The 21,380-nt window shown below is 38.6% G+C and overlaps 2 protein-coding genes across 2 annotated transcripts in view; one reads left to right on the top strand and one right to left on the bottom strand.

Annotated features, from left to right (window-relative positions):
• Positions 1-11,829, bottom strand: part of LOC126166312 (proteasome subunit alpha type-2) — a 28,540-nt gene extending 16,711 nt beyond the window's left edge. The window contains exons 1-3 of the mRNA XM_049920392.1: positions 11,680-11,829; positions 11,428-11,504; positions 4,153-4,266 (exon numbers count right to left, since the gene is read on the bottom strand). Of these exons, the coding sequence (XP_049776349.1) occupies positions 4,153-4,266; positions 11,428-11,504; positions 11,680-11,720 (232 nt within the window). The 5' untranslated portion in view covers positions 11,721-11,829. The remainder of the gene's footprint in view (positions 1-4,152; positions 4,267-11,427; positions 11,505-11,679) is intronic.
• A 233-nt stretch (positions 11,830-12,062) lies between these two features.
• LOC126166296 (beta-sarcoglycan) lies at positions 12,063-14,456 on the top strand. Its single transcript, XM_049920391.1, has 2 exons — positions 12,063-12,313; positions 12,396-14,456. Exons 1-2 carry the CDS (start codon positions 12,177-12,179, stop codon positions 13,264-13,266), a joined length of 1,008 nt encoding a protein of 335 aa, XP_049776348.1. The 5' UTR covers positions 12,063-12,176; the 3' UTR covers positions 13,267-14,456.
• The last annotated feature ends 6,924 nt before the right edge of the window (positions 14,457-21,380 follow it).

Raw genomic sequence — 21,380 nt, 5'->3', positions numbered from 1 at the left:
GGCTGAAATGTATCCAATTGGCTGGTGATTATGAGGAAAAGTGAATATTGGGAATTAAAGATCACATTCTGAGGATTATTTCTGCATTTGATTTATTAAAATATTCCCATCCAAACCCAATTAATGAAGGTGGAGGCATTACTTTTCATTCAACCCCCGTAGCTAACTGTCTACAGCACTGCCCCCAGGAGTGATCATGTCCAGGTTAAATGTTCTAAGACACACTAGGCTACAGCATCTAAGATTTGCTCTATAGGATTGAGAATTCTCCCCCTAAATATATCATGCACTGCTGCCCGTGTAGCTGACTGTGTGTGAAATACATACAAGATGTCTTTGTCTCTTTTTTTATGTGGTACTCCATCCAGTACCTGTTTGACAGCCAGAAGTAGTGGCACAAAATGCAAAGAAATGCATCCTCTTCTCCCACACAAAAGAGAGTATTAATTCCTAATGGCTAGTTACAAAGCATTAGCTATATTGAAGTGCTAAAAAGGAATGGAGCTCTCAAATACTAGGTGCAGAAAGGTTGCTAAACCACAAATTGAGAGCAGTTAGATTCTTGAGGAAAATTTAAGCCTGTATCAAAAGAATTAGCTAATGTGAAATGGAGGCAGTGTACTTCTCCCAGTAGACAAGAAATCCTAATCAACCAATATAGAAATTGAAGCTGTATGCTAGAGTTGCAGTATCTTGTGTGGGCATAAAATTAGAACTGGAACCGTCTATCAACAAACATACTCACCCCCAGATGTAACCAAAAACTTTAGAGAAAAAAATCTCTGTTTGCTCATACATAACATCCCCAATCATACCATATTCAACAGACGAGATGATCATCCATCAGGATGGAATTAGCACAGTTTTGTTAGTGGTGGATGTAACAAGACAACCTAAAGAACATTACCATATGCTTTCTTCAAAAACTACCAAGAAAACACAGTTCAGATACCGCTAATAATGGAAATATAGTGGATCTAATGATAACAAATAACCCTGACCTCTCTGTGAATGTCCACATTGAAACTGGTATCAGTCGCCACCTGACAGCTGTGGCAGCAGTGAGTACCAAAGTCCAAAGTGCAACTAAAATGAGTAGAAAGATTTATACATTCAATAAACCAAATGAAGATGCAATAGTGTCATATCTCAATGAGGAACTTCCAGCATTTTGCTCTGGATAAGAGCACATTAAAGAACTATGTCTCACATTTAAAACAGCACTGCACTGAACAAGTATGTACCTCACAGAACAGTTATGACAGGAGGGACAGTCACTGTAATGAAACTTCCAAAGAAACAAAGTACTGCATAATAGGAACAAAAAAGTTTACAGCTGTACAGAGATGAAAGAGACACATTAGGCTGTCAAGAGGGCAATGTGTGAAGCCTTCAATGATGACCATAGAATAACATTATCCATAGACCTCAAAAAAAAAGGAAGATCTAGTCATATGTAAAGTCTGTTAACATTAACAAAATTTCTGCCCAGAGATGAACTGGAATCAAGTGTAGCGAAGTAGCAACATAAATGCTCAATTCCATTTCTGTATGATCTTTTACTAGGAAGAACATGGGAGTACTGTCCCAGTTTATTTCTCATATGACAGCAAAATTTTCATAAAAGATAAAAGCTGGCCCTCAGTTTTAAAGATTATAACAAAGTTCTACTGTTGACTTATAAACAAATATAAATACTGTAATAATTATAAACATTTGGAAGAACAACTATAGCAATCTTGAAGTATCTATTTATCTCTATGTTAGCAAAGTCCTTCCTTCATTAATTCCAAAGTAATTACCAGGTTTGTCATAAGTATTGTTTGAGTAACTCTGTTAATTTCATGATTTTAACAAATAATATGGCTTAACCCTTATAGTAGAAGAAACTGTTAAAAAGAAGGAATTCTTCTATGTTTTCAGTTAATTGAATGAGGTATGTTTTAATTGTAATTTCTGTAAATTAAACATCGAACAATGTGTAGGGTGCCTATTATTGTGATAATATATAAAGGCCCAATTTTTGGTCACGAGACATTCAGTCCACGTCCGAGTTTCAGACGAGAAACCTGTGTTGGTTGGAACAACAATGCATCAACTTAACAGTGAAATAAGTGTTACACCAATAGGCCATGTGTTAAAGCAATGACAGTGTCTGTTCAATTTATTTGAAAAACTGTGAATGTGTCGTTAGGTTTTTACTGCTCATAGGTGTTCAACAGTAAACTATTATACCAGTATGTTGATATTTGCTTGCAACCTATTAATGAGACTTATAGAAAGTTAAACAATAGTGCACTGGTCCTGTAACTGTGAATTATTGGTGGGTTATGAACAGTTAAAGTAAAGAACTGTGAAGCACAAATGCACACCTGTTGGCTAAATCATTTAAAGTAGTTAGTGTTCAGCTTCCACCCCCATTTTTTCAGCCAGTGAAGCAATGCAGTATGTTGACACCGAGGACAATCAACGATGAAATAAAGCAGGCGAATATCACAAACACTGTAGATACCACTAACCAAACTGTGTACTCAGCTGTTGGAGGAAAGCACAGGTCACTTCCATCTACCAAGAATGGCAGCACAAGTGATTCACAAAACTACCATCCAATATCCCTGACATCTATTTGGAGTAAAATGTTAGAACATATTTTGAGCTTGAATGTGATGAGGTATCTCGAATGTAATGACCTCCTCCATGCAGACCAGCACAGATTTGGTCAACACTGATGTGTAACCCAACTCTCACTTTTCTTATGCAGTAGTACTTGATATCTGAAAAGCATTTGACTCATTAACACACAAATACTTATTATTGGAAATACGATTGTATAGAATATCAAGCAAAATTTGTGACTGGATACAGGTTTTCTTGGTAGGAAGGACAGCACGGTAACATGGATGGATAGTCATTGACAGATGTACAAATAACTGGGTGCACTCCAGTGAAGTGTATTGAGACCCTTTCTGTTCATGTTATATATTGGTGACCTTGTAGACAATGTTAATAGTAACCTCAATCTTTTTGTAAATGATGTAGTTTCCTATAATGGAATACTGTCTGAAGCAAAGTTGCACAAATGTTTAGTCTGATTTGATAAGATTTCAAAATGATGCATGGTTTGGCGACTTGTTTTAAATGTTCAGAAGTATAGTTTTACTTTTCACAAAATGAAGAAACATAGTGTCCTATGACTACATGAATGAGTCACACTGAGTCAGTTATGGGTAAAACAGAATACTAGAGAAATGTGACCAGTTTACAAAAGAGCTTGCTTAAGAAAGATTCATGTAACCTACCTTAGGAAATTACTCTTTGCAGAGGATACTGGACGAAGGGCAACACAAATGGTCACAGGTTTGAGCCATAGGAGAGCATCATGAAGATGCTGAAGAAACTGGACTGTCATATACTTGAATACAGACACATGTGATTGGACAGAGTTTCAATAGCTAACTGTAAACAATGAACATGGGAATATACTTTAACCCCCAATGTATCCCTTCCATAGGGCAGACAAGATTAATTAATTGCAGTTAGCACATTAATTAATAAATCATTCTTCATATGCTCCAAATGTGAAAGGCAGATAAGAAAGAAGCCCTAATAACTACTATTACAGTACTTGTTTATTTATTGTAGGACCTGTAGCATATATTATGTCTCAATAGGACATTCTACAGAGAACTGGAATTTCAAGAGTAATGTCATCTATACTGCCGTGTGTGTGTGTGTGTGTGTGTGTGTGTGTGTGTGTGTGTGTGTGTGTACACTAGCCAGCAATTCTGTCCAGTATTTTATACTTTTCTTAAATAAAATTTCCCAAGCCTAAAGTTTGATTCCAACAGCATTTACGTACATCCTGCAGGGCCAATGGAATAATTGTCTTCTTTCATTTTCACTATTAAAAACTAACATTAATATTCAACATTCAGGATCACAAAACACACCCAACTTCTGAGAATTTTTCATAGACATATTCTGAGAACAAACGGGATACCTCCAACCTGTAAATTGCTAGCACACTTGAAAATTTACATATACCAGTACCTTAAGAGGACTAAAACTGGAATAAAACTAAGTAGTCACGACAACACAATATGAGTAACACCAGTTTCAATACATAGTGAATCAACAAAATATTACACTTACCACTGTACACCATACCAATGTGCTTTGTTATGAGTTCAACCTTATTGACACTATGTTCCTCATAGAGAATTGACTTGTGTTTGTTCTCAGTAGCAAGAACAACTCCATTTGATGCTGTAATAAGGAAAATAAGTTACAGTTAATGATCACAAATATACAGCTAAAAAGAAGACATACTCAAATGTCGACAATGATACAACAGCAAAATCTGTTTACAATTCACTTGAGTCAGCAACTCCTTGAAGAGTAGTAGTTTTATGGGAAGTGTTGAAGATGCACTGTATTTCTACAACCAATAATAATTTTGCCATGAACTGTGCCCCAAGCAGCTAGGTGTAGCTGTTACTGTAGCTGGCTGGCATGCTATGGGTCACCCAATCACCGGTAATTGTTTGTTCTCGTTATCTTTGTATAGATATCAGTACTCTCCATACAGGAGTTCAGTTCTGTTCCAGCTGTATGCTGGTGTTCAAAATACATGTGCTTTCATTACCAAGTGTTGTATTTTATTAACAACATTGCTTTTGGATGAGTACTTGATTGTGGGTATGAAGCGAAACTGGTGGAGATGCAGGGTATTTCAAAACATCTACATCTCAGTAGTTCCAATTGTGCTGTTGTTGTGGTCTTCCGACTGATATCTTGTTCGATGCAACTCTCCATACTAGTCTATCCTATGCAAGTCTCTTTGTCTCTGCATAACTATTGCAACCTACACCCCATGAAGCTGCCTACTGTATTCAAGCCTCTCTCTTCCTCTAGAACTCCTACTCCCCTACCTCCGAACTTCCTTCTATTACCAATTTGATGCCCAAGGACGTGTCCCACTTACTGATCCTTCTTTCAGCTGCGTTGTGCCACTAGTTTCTTTTTTTCCCCAACTCGATTCCGCACCTCCACATTTATTATTCAATCTACTCAGCTAATCTTTACTGTTATTCTATAGCACCACATTTCAAATGCTTCTTTCTTCTTGTCTGAATTTTCTGTTGTCCATATTTCACTTCCACACAAGTGTACATTCTCAATACATATATTCAGTAAAAACTTCCTGGCACTTAAATCTCCATTAATGTTAACAAATTCCTGTTTTCAGAAAGCATTTTCTTGCTTTAGTCAGTCCGCATTTTATATCCTCTATATTTGGATCATCATCTCTAATTATGCTGCCCAAATAGCAATACTCATCTGCTACTTTCAGCGTCTCAGTTCCTGATCTAGTTTTTCCTCAGTATAGCATGATTTGCTTTGACTAATTCCATTACCTGTTTCTTACCTTCACTGTTTTTTTTCTTTTTATCTCTTTTCACAATGCTATCCTCTTAGTCAACTGCTCTTCCCAGTCCTTAGCTGTCTGACCATCACAATGTCATCAGCAAACCTCAAAGTTTTTATTTCTCCTCCCAGAACTTTTAATTCCCTTTCCAATTTTCTAGTTGGTTTCTTTCACACCTTGCTCAAGTACACAATGAAAAACAACAGGGATACGCTACAATCCTCTCTCACTCCCTTCTCAACTAAGACTCCCGTTACACGTCCTTTGCCTCTTATAATTGCAGTATGGCTTCTGTACAAGTTGTAAATAGCCTTTCCACCCTGTATTTTATCTCTGCTACCTTCAATGTTTTGAAGTGTAGTCCAGTCAATATAATCAAAAGCTTTCTCAAAATTCACCAATTCTGTAAATGTAGGTTTGCCTTTCTTCAACCTACCTTCTATAATACGTGGTAGGGACAGTACTGTTTAGTTCTGCTTTGCTTTAGGGTGCAAAAAACAACTGGGGTCATACGTGACCAAGTCAAAACTATAGAAAACTAACGCAGAGAGGAGTTAAACGACTATGTCAGTCCCAATGGACAGAATAGCAGACACCTAAAAACAGGCACATGGAAAATGGGCTAAAAACACCATGCACAAACAGAGGTCCAAACTTAAAAATTAAATGACCTTCACCATATTGCTTTGGTGGATAAAAAGTAAAATGCAGTCGACAGCCCTTGCGTCACTCACTAAAACAGCTGATAAATCAGACTTGTATTGCTAGTGCATCTTATCAAAATGCCTTGCCTTGTCACCACCAGCCAGACATACACAAATCCTCATGCTTTATGGTAGTCAGGCCACTAAAAAGAGGTCCCTGATAGTTTACGCATGTGAAGCATAAAACTGGCAAACTTCTGGGACTGAAAGTGGAGGGGAAAAAGGTCCTATGAACTTGTGCCTGGAAATGCATGCAACGGTAGATGGCGCTGACGAATGACAGTTCCTCTGACCACATGCAGTGTGTTACAGGATACGTGACTGACGCAACAACTGTAAACAGCAGAATGGTCCGGTATCCATGTCAGGAACAAGCCGGGATGGTGTTTGTGTATGAGCAAGCAGATGAAAACAGTTGAGAGGCAGCACAGCTATACCAAAACAAGTACCCTCACAGACACCAACTACATCACACAACATTTCAGGTGCTTTTTGGGCATTTGTCAAATCAAGAGTTCTTTCAAACAGATGAACATGCAGTGAGGCAGCAGATTGTGTGTACACCATATTTGGAGGACCAGGTTCTACAGGATACCGAAACGAACCCTAGTACAAGCTCCAAACAAGTGGCTCGCAAACATGATGTAAGCCAAAGTATGATTACATTTACTCTGCGCGGCAACCACTACTTTCTAAATCACCTGCAATGAGTGCAAGGATTGTCAGCAGCGGACTTCCCTATACAGGAAGGATTTTGTCGATAGTTTTTGTGCCAGAACATCACAATTATGGGATTTCTGTCATCAAACCTCTTTACCAACAAAGTAACCTTTACCAGAAATGGCATTATCAATCCGCATAATCGTCATCTGTGGGCTACAGACAGTCTTCATGGAATCGTTGAGGCATCTCATCAGCATTGATTTAGCATCAGTGTGTGGGCAGGGGCTCTTGGCAGTCACATACTTGAACTGACCATTATTCCACACTGCCTAAATGGAGGAACATACCTGGACTTCCAGCAGATTACTTTGCCTGGGCTGCTTGAGAATGTGCCTTTGGCAATATTACAGGTTACATGGTTTCTGCATGATGGAGCAACACCCCACTTCAGCATTACAGTTAGTCGACACTCGACGCCTTCTTCGCTGGACATTGGATAGAACATGGAGGCCCTGTAGCATGGCCTGCTAGATCATTAAACTTAAATCCCATGGATTTTTACCTCTGAGGTGTCTGAGAAGTTTTGTGTATGCTGAACCAGTTCCTAATGTCCTGACCCCTCCAATAGTATGTTCCACAACACATGTGACGCTATTGAGAGAGGGGCCAGAACATGCAAAAGTGTGACGACCCATGATGTGACATGTGAACTGCATCCCATGGAGGCCACTTTCAACATCTGCTGTGACGTAGATTCGATGCAGCTCTGTGCTGTGTTCTGGGACAATTTGTTGTTGAGGCACGCACACCATCCATTACCGGACAAGAGTATATGTATATGTATATGTATATATTCCATGCTTTTTAATTTAAAATTTTTATTTTTATTTGCAACATATGATTTGACACCTGAACCTACACAAGTTCAATTGCATTGAAAGGAATACACTGCAAGACAACTCTCCATTTTTCATACAATTTTGTCAGTGTTGTAAATGGTGTTACGTGATTCTGTTTCACGACTTCCAGTAGTTTTACAAGCTGCGACATCGTCGCGAAAAAGCACAGTGACCCGTATATGTAATAAGTTTCCTTTAATTTACGTCTATGGTCACATTCTTTTTTGTTTAACAGATTACCAGTTTCAGTCTTTAATGACCATCATCAGATCTGCAGCAAAAATGGGAAAAATATAAATACACTTGCAAACTGTATACAGCTTAAGAACAATACATAGAGCATATTGAAAAGTAGTACTGACAAAATTTACATTTGTGCACTTTAAATATGAAGAGGCATACCTGTTTCATAAAAACAAAGTCCTAATGTACTGCCGCCATAGTGGCACCGTCAAATGTTCAATGCGTAATCAGCACCAGTATCATCAAATACATATAAATCACATCACATGCACGAGTCATGTTGTCAGTAAAATTACTGTTTAAAACAAGCTGCCGTACAGTAGCCACAAGATGTTTGTGTTGTAAGTTGATCAGATTTAGTGAGTAACAACACACAGTAGATACATAAAATCAGTAAGAACTGAAGTAAAGCGAATCTTATGTACTACAATCTTACTTGCAATTGACTATTATAGTAGCAGTTGTCATAATTCTTGTCAACATTTAATTTATAAATATAAATTTATTCCACTTGCTAGACTATCTGTATGTTCAGGATAATTTCAAGGATTACTATAAGCCTAATGATATTGACATGATTTTCTTTAATACAGAGACTGATTTATGACAAAGGTTTGTGTAGATAATATATAAATATTTTATGCCAATCAGCTGAACTATGGTGAATTAAAGCCAGTGGAACTGATGCTATCCATTCAGTGATGAATGTCAGGGCTCCTTAAAAGCACAGCTCTGCATTGCACAACACAGCCCCAATCAAACTAAGCATGTTTGAACATTAGTACAAAAAGAACTTGTAGGTAAACATGTCAAGATTATGTCATGTGATGTTGGTAATCTGACAGAATTCAAAACTGAATTTTGAAGCACATCATCTTACTATACATAAGAGTATCTTCAAAGACACGCTTTAAACATAGTCATCTTTTACTTTTGTGCTCAGGTCATCAAACTCTTTGGTTTCATTCACTGAAGTGACAGGTACAGTTGTGATGAAAACAGCAATGAGCAGATAGGATTATTTGGGTCGACTGAAGCATCCGATCCCACGCGTCAGCTTTGACCCGTGACGTAAGGGTGTTGTGGTGTAACGTCATGATGGCATGGAGTTTGGTTTGTGAGTGTGGTGTGTTTGTAGATGTCGTCGTGTTGTGGTTTGTTGTCCCCTCTGGTGGTATGTACAGGGTTTTTGTTTGTGTGGTGTAATGGGCTCAGTTTGCTCTTGCTCATTATCCAGAATTGTCCGAGTGTCAGCTGTGTTTGTAGTGGAATTCGTTTCAGTGAGTTAATAATTTTGTGGTTTTGTGTGAAGGTTAATTTAGTGTTGTTCGCTGTATGTTGTGTGGTAATTTTAGTAAAATTAATCTGTTGTTTTTGTTCAGGAATGGATATGATGGATAAAATTAACAATGCACAGGTCAAGGGAAGTGTTCGATCCCAATGTGTGGCTGTGTATGTTGGTACTGGTATCGAGAGATGTTTTTGAGCTATGTAGGCCAAGGGAAATGTTGTTTGATCCTAATTTATGGGATCGAGAGCTGCTGTTTAGCTATACAAGTCAAGTGAAGTGTCCGATTCCAGATGATATTGTGTTTAGTGGTGTTTGGGTAGTTTTGTGATGTCGGGTTTTTTTTTGTCGTTTTATGTGGTATTTGTTTATATTTAGTTTGTCCCCACCCAACCCCCCCCCCCCCAATTTCCCGTGCTTGTCCCATTAGTGTCATCAGGCTTTTTGTGGAAAGTGTGTGTGTGTGTTTTTCGATGTATTTCCGTCCTCATGTGTATGTACTGACTTTATATGCGCCATATTGGAATCGTGGTTTATGGTCGTTTCTGCCATATTTGTGACATCATGGGTCAAAGCAGATGGGCGGGATCTGACGCTTCTGTATTTCCGATTATTTTGTATGGCAAATGCACTGATAGTGATGAAGCAAGCAATGCTGATCAGGGAACGAAAAATATGTGTGTGAATTTTTATGCAAGCATCAAATACAACTTTGGTCAGTATGATTTCCCTCTTCTGAGCACTCAATCATTCTTATTTATCATGACAAATTATAAAGAAAGATCATTCTGTAAAATAAAAATAAATCCATAAACTGAAAAACCAAATGCTTTCTGTGTGGTCCACATCAAGGCAGGCACTAGAGTGGAGAATATGTGAACTTACTTTGAAGATTTGGTAAAGAACAACCACCAGGCAAATACGAGCAAACACCTGGAAATGTGAACCAAACATGACAAAGCTGTTTTCTCATGTTCACTTGGAATTTACGTGAAAGAATATGCTCTGTTCACAGCTGTTCATTTGTTTGTACTTCCTCCAGTGAATATCTGGCTGTTATTTGACAGATGATTAGCTCGTTCACATAAATGTATCGGACACTAAGGATGACTTGCAGAAAAATACAGGCTGGTGAAATGATTTCAATAAAAACTACTTTATTCATCACTGAGATGTACTTTTCAGATATGTAGCTGTTCAAATATTGCTCCACCACCTTAATGGTCTTGTATGTAATTCTACAAGCCACAAACTAAATGACCTCTTATAGGAACTTGTAACGGAAAGTGGCCATGCCTTGCAATGTAATGATGTGGTGTGTGACATCTCAAATGAGCAAACAGGAAGAGAACTAAACAATGACAATACTTTTTATGTCCATTTTATTATTTTGGATTAAGTTGTTGAGACAGACTGATCTATCACATAGTCTGTGGTATATGTTAGGATGAAGGTGAACAACTGGTTGTGAACTGATGACATCCAATTAATGTGAATAAAAAATTATAACGGTGATGACATGCTGATCTGTGGCTTAGATCAAGACCAAGGTTGGGTTGTACAGTGACACTTTGATTGTGGTTTGGCAATGTGATATTGAAACCTTCAGTTAACCCTGACATCTGTCCCATTCAAAATTCCTGATGGAAACAAGCATGGGAGAGCAAGCGAACAATGCTATGACGTGTCCTGTATTACATTAAATTTGGTTTACGTAGTAAGAAGAAGCTACAGCCCTAAGAATGAAACATCATGGATCAATTAAACATCAAGGACTGAAGCAAACACATCAAGAACAATAGCCTAAGACATTATTTGTCAAGTAAGTGAAACTTCTCTCTGCTTGGGTCAGAACTTGTGAAGTTGTACATGACAGAATTATCTTCCCACCTTGCAGCATACGAAAAAGCAGAAATAAGATCGTGGTCGTGAAAGATACGTGTGGGTCGTTATAAAACCATACACTGCTTTTAATACGAGCAAGATTTAGTTCATAGAATAAACTCACAATCAAGCCTGAAATCTCGGGACCAACACAAACACCATTCTGTAAACATAAATACATTTACTATTACTCATGTGCTGTATGGTTTCAACAGGAGATTCGTTCCTTGGCGTCAATGTATGAAAATGCACGTGGATCTCACTATTCCTGACAGGGTCACAATTTATTTCCAAAGCATTTCTTAAAATACGCCTTACCTTTAATTCCTACAGACGGAGCACCGGCTGCCACTGCCGCTAGGGCGTATTCGATCTGCACCAATTTGCCCGAAGGGCTGCAAAAACATAAATCACAATAGTAACAAATGCAGTGTTTCCAAATTACAACCGAGGGCAGAGAACGTACATAGATTTGAAAACCATGAAACACAAATAATTGATCTATATCGTAATTTATGCACAGTATTTAGACAGTTTAGCCTCTCCAAACCAATTTTTTCTTTTTATTACCTGAAAGTTGTTAATGAGAAGCTGTACCGCTCTGATGCCATGATTACACTGCAACAAAGTTTCAAACATCGAATTACTTGAATATCGATAAGAATATCGACCTCGAGTAGCTACGAACGATTAACTCGTCAAATAACGAAGACATGGATGCCAGTTTAAAAAATACACCAAGGCTTTGACTTTGTGATACATCCTACAAAAAAATAAAGCTGTATTGGCAACAAGACTATTTATAAACACTTATTTAAATTTCTTATACTGCCCTATCACAATCTAGTGCAAGGTATACGCCCAATACCTTTGGATATGCCATCAACACATATGGCTTTGGTGTGGCTTCCGTCACTGGCTTTCATCTTCATTTGAACAGCTTTGGTATTCAGGAACGCTAGGCAATTGTCTAACAGATGTAAACAAGTCATTGCGGTGTTGAGTGACATTTCAAGATTACTGTCGCAAGTAATATTTGATAAGAGTGACACGACTAGGAGCAAAGTATGTCGACGCTGACAGATTCAAGAAATTCGCCTCTGTCTGATGCAGGCTCCGAAAGTGGTTTTGGTACTCTAACAATGGGAGAAAAAGCACTGATCCAAAAAAGTAGCAGCAGTAAACACCATGAAAACAACTTGAGGTGTGATGATAAAACAGTTATTAAATCAGTTGTTTATGTCATCAGTGAAGTGTCTAACGTACTGTCAATTTCTTTTTTCAAGGGGCGGTTATAAGCCAGTACACGAGCAAGCCGTCCCGAAAACCGGATTGCGAGGCCGGAAAACATATGCGTTTTGGACACTTGTTATACTCTTGTTCTTTTTGGCAATGGGGAACCTTTTGCTAACATTTGTCATTTTAGGTGTATTAAGGCTAGGCCAAGGTATGGAGAGTCTCGAACTAGTACCGGAACAAGGTTTAATAACTTTCTATGGCACTACCGACCTGGACAGAGTGTACAAGCCGGACGGCAAATTAGAGGGATTTGACGAATGGCCTGTTGAAATTGCCGGTGACAACAATTCAGTTTCATTAAGGATCGATGGAAAAGATGCAACTAAAATGTCAGAATTAAAAATGAGCCTAGACAATGCGACAGTTAATAATGTAAAATCCTTTGATGTACATGATCCAGGATCAGGAAAGCCTATATTTTCCACAGGATTTCCCAATTTTGGCCTACCACATGGAGTTGATAAACTTCAAATTAAAATAGCACAGACACGCAGGATAACAAGTTCTGTCAATAATAGCCTCTATCTACAGTCACGGACTTTTATACGTCTTAAAGGAAATGAAGGGACACGAATGGAAGGTAGGGAAATTGTATGGTCTGCAGATCAAGATATTTTTCTAAAAAGTGTTAATGGTAGTGTTACTCTGGATGGGCATGAAGGGATTTCAATTAATATGAAGGATATACCATCAGTGAATCATGATAGAGATTCATCAGTGCAATTGATAACACAGTACAAATTGTGTGTCTGCTGGCCAGGTGGTAAATTATACAGAGTGCCAGTTACTTTGGGAGAAAATGCACGTATAGCGTGTCACAATGTTGATTTCTCGCCCTTGATGAATCCATGTATATGAAACATATACAGTAGCTGTTCACTAGTGAGCATGTACCATTGCAGGTAAGCCAGTGTAAATAAGCAATGAGAATGGAAATGAACTGTGTATAACATCCTGATTTTTCATTTCTGTTATTAATAGCACAGCAGAGAAACACTAGTTCTCAACTGGCAATAATGCATATTTCTTATTAAGTGTGCAGATGAGTTAAGAACAGTTGCTTAGTTGTGTGTTTTATGGATCATAGGTAGGATGTACTGAAATAGCACAGTTTAGAAATGTTGCAGGTACTTCACCATTTTAATATGACTGCGCACTTCAAATTTACTTGCCTGTATTAGTGACAATTAAAGAACTTAGTTTAATGTCAAAAATAAGTATGTCTTGTAATACTTTTTTCACATACAGTAATGAAGTAAATGAGAAAGTCATCTATCGAAAAACTGGTAACATTCAGGTGTCAAGATTGTGTGTTATCATGGTCTGAACACTTCAGTAGCTGAATACAAGTGGGGCAAAAGGTAACTTCTTCACTTCCTTGTACTTCGTATAAATTCGATGGTCCTGTTTTTCTTCCCGAAGTGAAATAACATGACTCATTGTGTTTACTGAACAACCACTCGTCAGTGTAAAATGTTACTTACACTGTTTCTTTCCAATCCAAATAACTCACCAACAAGCTTCTCTGTATTTTTAAGTAACCCTCACCTAATGTGCTTCAAGAGTAAGTGCTTTGATGGAAGAAATATACTGACAAAAAATTACAGAGTGCCATTTTTTTATATTTATCTAGTCATTAAACGTTTTCCAAGCCAGTCGTGGAGTCATATTTTGTGCTGAGTCTAGTCATTGGTAGTATTAGCACAATAGAAATAGTGCATAATTAATAGTTAAGCCTAATGTAAAACAGTTACTAGTTTTTGTAAAAAGGCAAATAGTGTTTTAAAATATGTAACAAAATTTTAATTAAGAAACTCGTGCTACTAGTTGCCTTGCCTTAAAAGTCTGACTCATTGTAAGTTATGGATCTATTTATTGTTGTTTTAATCCAGCAAATACTCAGTATTACACAATATTTTTCTGCAAAACTGTTGTGTAAGGTAATACGCTCAATATGTTTACATTAAAAAATTCTAATGGATGAAAAACCTAAGTGCAATATCCCTGTCTTTACATTAAATGTGCAAATAAAATAGCTTTTTTGAGAATTGATGTTGTTTTGGGATTCTTGGCACTACTATTGCTGTGATTGCTACCTACTGCATTTCATGAGAAACTCAATGGAATATAGATTAATATCCCTTTATACACAGTTTTTAAATTACTGATATATTAATATGATCTCAGCAGTGGAACAAGTAGGCCTTAAAGGCAAGGTAAGTACATGCCACAAATGAATGGTAATTCATTTACACAAAGAAAACAAAATATGATGGAGGAATGATCCAGCCAATGGACAGGTACAAAGAGAAGATCAGTTAGTAAATTTTTTTCTCCAACCCACTAAAATATGATTGGTTGTCTTCATTCACTCTATGTATTTTAGATTATATTGTTGGAGTGACTACTCCTACCCATGTTGTTCGAAGGAACTACTGCTAGGGGTTGGGGGGGGGGGGATCTAAGTAACACAAGTACTGAAGTCATTACTGTTGTGTAAAACATCCTACGCACCCACCCACTTGCCTTACCACAGTGGAATCACAGGCATTTCATATACTATAAGAGGTAGAGCCTCTTGTGAAATCAGTGACGTTTTATGATCCTTTGCTACTAGCTCTCCTCTGTTACATATGTGGAAAAAGAGTTCCTGAGGACCCACATCGCTCTGTTATAGTTTGGACTACCCATTTTCGGATATGGCTCTATGGAAGGACGACGACATGGAGTTACACATTGTGGCCGACAGGCCATCTGGCGCTGACCAGCCATCATTTCATCACCTACTGGGATGAGTTGTAGAGGGGTAAGGGATTGGCACACTGATCTCCCAAAAACTGGTGTTATTTTTCTGATCATTTAAGTGTGTGTACACACAAGCCATATTCATCTGCAGGTGTATGGTTACCTGTCTTCATTACTTCTTTCATTGCAAATCGGCTAAGGAGCACACTTAAAATGCTAAGTTAGTTTAGTGTGTTTTAAAAACTCTGTCTGTTCGCTTTTATTTCATCTTCTACCGTTTATTTTTTCCTCCACTTTCTTGCTACAGTTTTCTCTCAAACTATTTCACTTGTAAATTCTGTTTTTCTATTTGGCTCTTACTTAAATTTCTTAGGTACATATACCAGTTTCTTCTAAACTGTTACACATTTTCACAAGCCTGTTGTGTTTACCTCTTAATTTTTCAAAATGTTCAACTTCCCTTGCCATTGCGATAGAACTTATTCTTTGGATGTACCCATAAGCCATTTTTCCTCCCTGTTTGTGTACTTCTTAATTTAAAAATTTCTACTTATTCTTTATTTCTTAATAAATTTTCCGCTACCTTTCCTTTTTTTCTTTAATTCTTTTATTTTGAATTTAGTATTTTCACTGTAGCTATAAATTCGAGCTTAATTTTTGGCTTACATTATAGGTTTGCATCTGTAGGGAAAATGATTTATAATGTTTGTTGCCCCTCTTTTGTAATCTTGCTCTAATAGCTTCCTGCTCCCCTCCGTTAAGCTGGATAATTTCTCCTAAATATTAAATCAGTACGTTCCAGTTTTCCATACATAATTCTGATGATTTGGTCTTGTTTGTCACTAATTCTCCAATTTTCGAATAATATTTGTTGTCTCACAAAATATTACATCTATACTATCAGCAGTAATAAATTGTTTGCAAATGCTTAGCAATAAACTTTGAGAATACCCCTTTTGCAGCAAAGTTGTATGCCACTTTTCGTGTTAAATTGTACCAATGTCCTCAGTTTTCTTGATGGTTTTTCAAGTGAGCACTTAATCAAAATTAATCTCATATTGGTCTTGCATGACTTTCACTTCAGATTTTATCTTTGTTGGTGTTGCTCATCAAAGCTGTATTTTTTATTTTTTCCAAATTTTTCCAGTGCTGGGGGAAGGGGGGCGGGGGAGATTCGGCTGTGGTAATACGGTTTGCGTTCAGGACCTTACCATAGGTGGAACCATTTCGAAGGGTTGTCTGTCAAGATGCCAGATTTACATTAGGCAGTAAAAAGCAAAGGGGTGCAAGTGACAAAATCCCAATTCTGAGAAAAATAAGCAAAGTTTGTAACTAACTTAGTCCTATGTTCATTTGTTATATTGTTTACAGTAACCATCATATGCAGTGGTTATTACTGAAGTACACATACAATACGAGTGAATTGAATTCTGAATGTTGTGCTCAGTGATGTTTTATCAATAATTTAGTTATCACTTACCCCACTGCCTCCAAGTACGTCACTTACATCCATTTGACACTCAAAATATCAGGTCTGGAATGATCCACAACGAAATAATACAATAGTTTGCCCCATTGTCACTCATTACATTAATATTATTGATTACACATATAATAGCGGATGAGGCAAATGAATAAACAATGTTACATATAGAAACATGTTCTTAGCACATACACACAGAAATACTCCCATTTCTTTATATTGCAGGATATGTCAGTTCAGAACTCTTTCACCAGAATGCACCACATCATTAGCCTGTTATGTTCTTGGCTCTCCACTTGCTAGTGATCACCTATATGGTTGGAAACATGTTTTTGACAAAGACATGTATGTGCACTTGCATCTCTTTGCATCCAAAGAGGAAACACTATTACGAAGCAGTTCAAATAGATCTGATACACCAATATACCTTTGACACCAAATAGATTGGTTCTTCCATTGCAGTATGGTGCACGTCACCAGATATTCAGTTTTGTTACAACCCTTTGTTTTTAACTGTCTCATATGGTTCCTGAAGAAGGGCAATAGGGCAGCAGCCTCTTCTGTAACTGCAGTATAACAATCTGAATGATAGGTGTCACATTAGCCAACACAGCCATACTTTGTTAGTTAATACAGGAAAATATCGATTTAATTTATGGGCAAATCTAGTGTGTGTGTGTGTGTGTGTGTGTGTGTGTGTGTGTGTGTGTGTGTTTTTTTTGCTAAATTCAGTGTCTTCTCAAATTTATTATTCTTCTTTGCCAAATTTGGAGTTACTCTTTTTGCCAAATTCAGTTTCATTTCTTGCCAGTCAGTCACATCAAAGTTGTGAAATGAACTACTCTCATTTTAAGATTATAAACAAGCCTCTTGGAGATTAGAAGTCAAAACACAGTTTGAACATTCAGTAACTATCAGTTATGAATATTAATAAATTGCTGTTGTCTGATTTACAACATGTGTATACAACAAAATTACAAATTTTGTGATATCTCATAACTGCCATTTCAGAGTTATTTAGCAAAACACTAATTTTGAAAAAAAAATTCCTGTCCTTGTATGTTAGTACTGTAGCATAGAGAAACTACAGCCATCATATTTCCTAACAACATGCAGCTCTTCTGTACAACTTAATGATTGCACCCCTCCTAGGTGAAATACTGTCATTTTCATCTCAGGACGTCAAACAATAAAGCCTTTAATCACGTAGGTATGTTAGAGAACTTAAAAGAGAAAGGATGCAGATAAAGTTAGCTACTGTGGGAATCAGTGAAACATGGTGTGAAGTCAGGTGAGTACACTTTGCATCAATAATGCCGGAGACTATGAACAGAAGAGCGAATACATTGTTATAACTAAGATAGACACAAAGCCATAACTCATCACAGTACAACTGAATATCCCTACCAGCTTGTCAGATGATGATACATTAAATTATTCAATATAATGTATTTGGATAGGTAAATAGTCTACTAACCAAGTGGCAGCAGACCACACACATAAAAGATGTTATAATTAGGCACGCTTTGGTTTGAAGGGGAAGGAGGAGGGGTGAAAGTAAAGGAGTGAAGAGTCTAGGAAAAGGGGTAGATTTTGGAAAAGTCACCCAAAATCGCTGGTCAGGGGAGACTTGCCGCTTTCCCTCTCATCGTGTCTGGTGAGTCTCCCCTGAGCAGCAGTTCTGGGTAACTTATCTGAAATCTATGCCTTTTCCTTCCCCTTCTGCCTGAAGGAGGAGCCACTGGCTCCGAAAGCTTGGCTGATAACATATTTTATGTGTGTGTTCTGCCTCTTCTTGGTGAGTAGATTTTGTATCTATCCAAATATATTGTATTGTCAAAAATTTATTTTGTTGTTAGATTAAATTATACAGTTATTTAAGAAAGAAAAACCTGTGATGGGGAAAAAGGAGATATAGCAGGAAAACATTGACTGGAGGAAAGGAATTTCATTTCAAGTAATTATCATCAAATCTTAATTTTACCCATCAGGAAAAATAAAAGTAATGCTTTCATTATTCACTGTTACAAAATTTTAGCAGTTAAATTTTGACAACTACTTTCAATTCTGAAACTATGGGAAATTTGAAAAAAAAGTAGGAATAAAAGGTTATCCAAAATTTTAAGAGAAACCAAACTTCAGTTATCACAGTCAAAGTATATAAAGGCAGGGGCTGAGACAGTTTACAGCCTACTCCCAATTTTATTCAGTCCGTACATTCAGCAGGCATTAAATAAAGCCAAGGAGAAATTTTTAAAATGATTTTAACCCCTGAGAGTAGGCACAAAAACTTGTTTGGCAATGGCACTGTAGTTTTGTCAGAGTGCAAAGACTTAGAAGATCAGTTGAACTGAAGAAATAGTCTCTCAAACAGGTTGTAAGATTAATATCAACAAAAGTATAATCTACACCTACATAAATACTCCGCAAACCAATGTATGGTGTATTGATTACTTGATGTATTGCAAAGTGTACTCACCTGACCTCACACCATGGTGTGAACAGGTCACCTTCCCCTCCAGGAATTCCCATTAGAGTTCCCAAAGCACCTCCATAATACTTGGGTGCTGTCCAAACCTACTGGTAACAAATCTAGCACCTCACTTCCGAATTTCCTCCATGTCTTCCTTTAATCTGACCTGGCAGGGATCCAAAATGTTACAACAGCACCCCAGAATAGGTCACTCCAGCAACCAGTGTAGGGTCTTCTTTACAGATGAACCACACTTTCCCAAAATTCTCCCAATAAACCAAAGTTGACCATTCGCCTTCCCTATCACAATCCTCATATGCTCATTCCATTTCATATCACTTTGCATCATTACACCCACATACTTAAAACGATGTCACTGTGTCACACAGGACACTACTAATGCCATATTCAGACATTACAGGCTTGTATTTTTTTTCTACATTTAGAATTAGCTGCCATTTCATCATATCAACCAGAAATTTTTTCTGAGTGACCTTGTATCCTCTTACAGTCACTCAACTTTGACACCTTCCTATACCCCTCAGCATCATCACACTACAGACTGCTGTCCACCAGATAATTTATATATATAAAAAATAATACTGGTCCTAGTACACTTTGCTGGGCGCTCCTAGCGATACCCTTATGGCTGATGAACACTTGCAGCTCAGGACAGAGTATTATGATCCATTACTTAAGTCCACTCATATCTAAGAATGCATTCTGTATTCTCGTATCTTCATTAGCAGTCTGCAGTGGGGCACCATGCCAAATGCTTTTCAAAATGTTGAATCTACGTGTTGCCCATCATCCATAGTTTGCACTGTATCATGTGAGAAAAGGGCAAGCTGAGTTTCGCGTGAGTGATGTTTTCTAAAACTGTGCAAATTCAGACAGAAGCTTTTCACTCTCAAGGAAATTTATTATATTTGAACTCAGAATATATTCAAGAATTCTGCAGCAAACTGATGTTAGCAATATTGGTCTAATTTTGCACGTATGTTCTCACACACAGGATTTACGTACATTTTTTTTTTCCGGTCACTTACAGCTTTGCACTAGATGGATATTTACAATAAATGCAAGCTAAGTACGGGGCCAATGCCATAGAGTATTCTTTCTAAAACCGAATTGGGATTCCATCCATATCTTGCGAGTTACTTGTTTTCAACTCTTTCAATTGCTTGTGTGCGCCAGGGTTGGGTGTTACTACACTCCTGGAAACGGAAAAAAGAACACATTGACACCGGTGTGTCAGACCCACCATACTTGCTCCGGACACTGCGAGAGGGCTGTACAAGCAATGATCACACGCACGGCACAGTGGACACACCAGGAACCGCGGTGTTGGCCGTCGAATGGCGCTAGCTGCGCAGCATTTGTGCACCGTCGCCGTCAGTGTCAGCCAGTTTGCCGTGGCATACGGAGCTCCATCGCAGTCTTTAACACTGGTAGCATGCCGCGACAGCGTGGACGTGAACCGTATGTGCAGTTGACGGACTTTGAGCGAGGGCGTATAGTGGGCATGCGGGAGGCCGGGTGGACGTACCGCCGAATTGCTCAACACGTGGGGCGTGAGGTCTCCACAGTACATCGATGTTGTCGCCAGTGGTCGGCGGAAGGTGCACGTGCCCGTCGACCTGGGACCGGACCGCAGCGACGCACGGATGCACGCCAAGACCGTAGGATCCTACGCAGTGCCGTAGGGGACCGCACCGCCACTTCCCAGCAAATTAGGGACACTGTTGCTCCTGGGGTATCGGCGAGGACCATTCGCAACCGTCTCCATGAAGCTGGGCTACAGTCCCTCACACCGTTAGGCCATCTTCCGCTCACGCCCCAACATCGTGCAGCCCGTCTCCAGTGGTGTCGCGACAGGCGTGAATGGAGGGACGAATGGAGACGTGTCGTCTTCAGCGATGAGAGTCGCTTCTGCCTTGGTGCCAATGATGGTCGTATGCGTGTTTGGCGCCGTGCAGGTGAGCGCCACAATCAGGACTGCATACGACCGAGGCACACAGGGCCAACACCCCCCGCATCATGGTGTGGGGAGCGATCTCCTACACTGGCCGTACACCACTGCTGATCGTCGAGGGGACACTGAATATTGCACGGTACATCCAAACCGTCATCGAACCCATCGTTCTACCATTCCTAGACCGGCAAGGGAACTTGCTGTTCCAACAGGACAATGCACGTCCGCATGTATCCCGTGCCACCCAACGTGCTCTAGAAGGTGTAAGTCAACTACCCTGGCCAGCAAGATCTCCG

Source organism: Schistocerca cancellata, chromosome 1 (genome assembly GCF_023864275.1).
Source record: "Schistocerca cancellata isolate TAMUIC-IGC-003103 chromosome 1, iqSchCanc2.1, whole genome shotgun sequence".
Taxonomy (NCBI): domain Eukaryota; kingdom Metazoa; phylum Arthropoda; class Insecta; order Orthoptera; family Acrididae; genus Schistocerca; species Schistocerca cancellata.
This window is presented reverse-complemented; position numbering and strand designations above follow the sequence as displayed.

Coding starts and splice junctions, on each gene's coding strand:
- LOC126166296 (XM_049920391.1), top strand. CDS start 12,177: ATGTCGACGCTGACAGATTCAAGAAATTCGCCTCTGTCTGATGCAGGC. Junction 12,314..12,395: donor CACCATGAAAACAACTTGAG/GTGTGATGATAA, acceptor TCTTTTTTCAAG/GGGCGGTTATAAGCCAGTAC.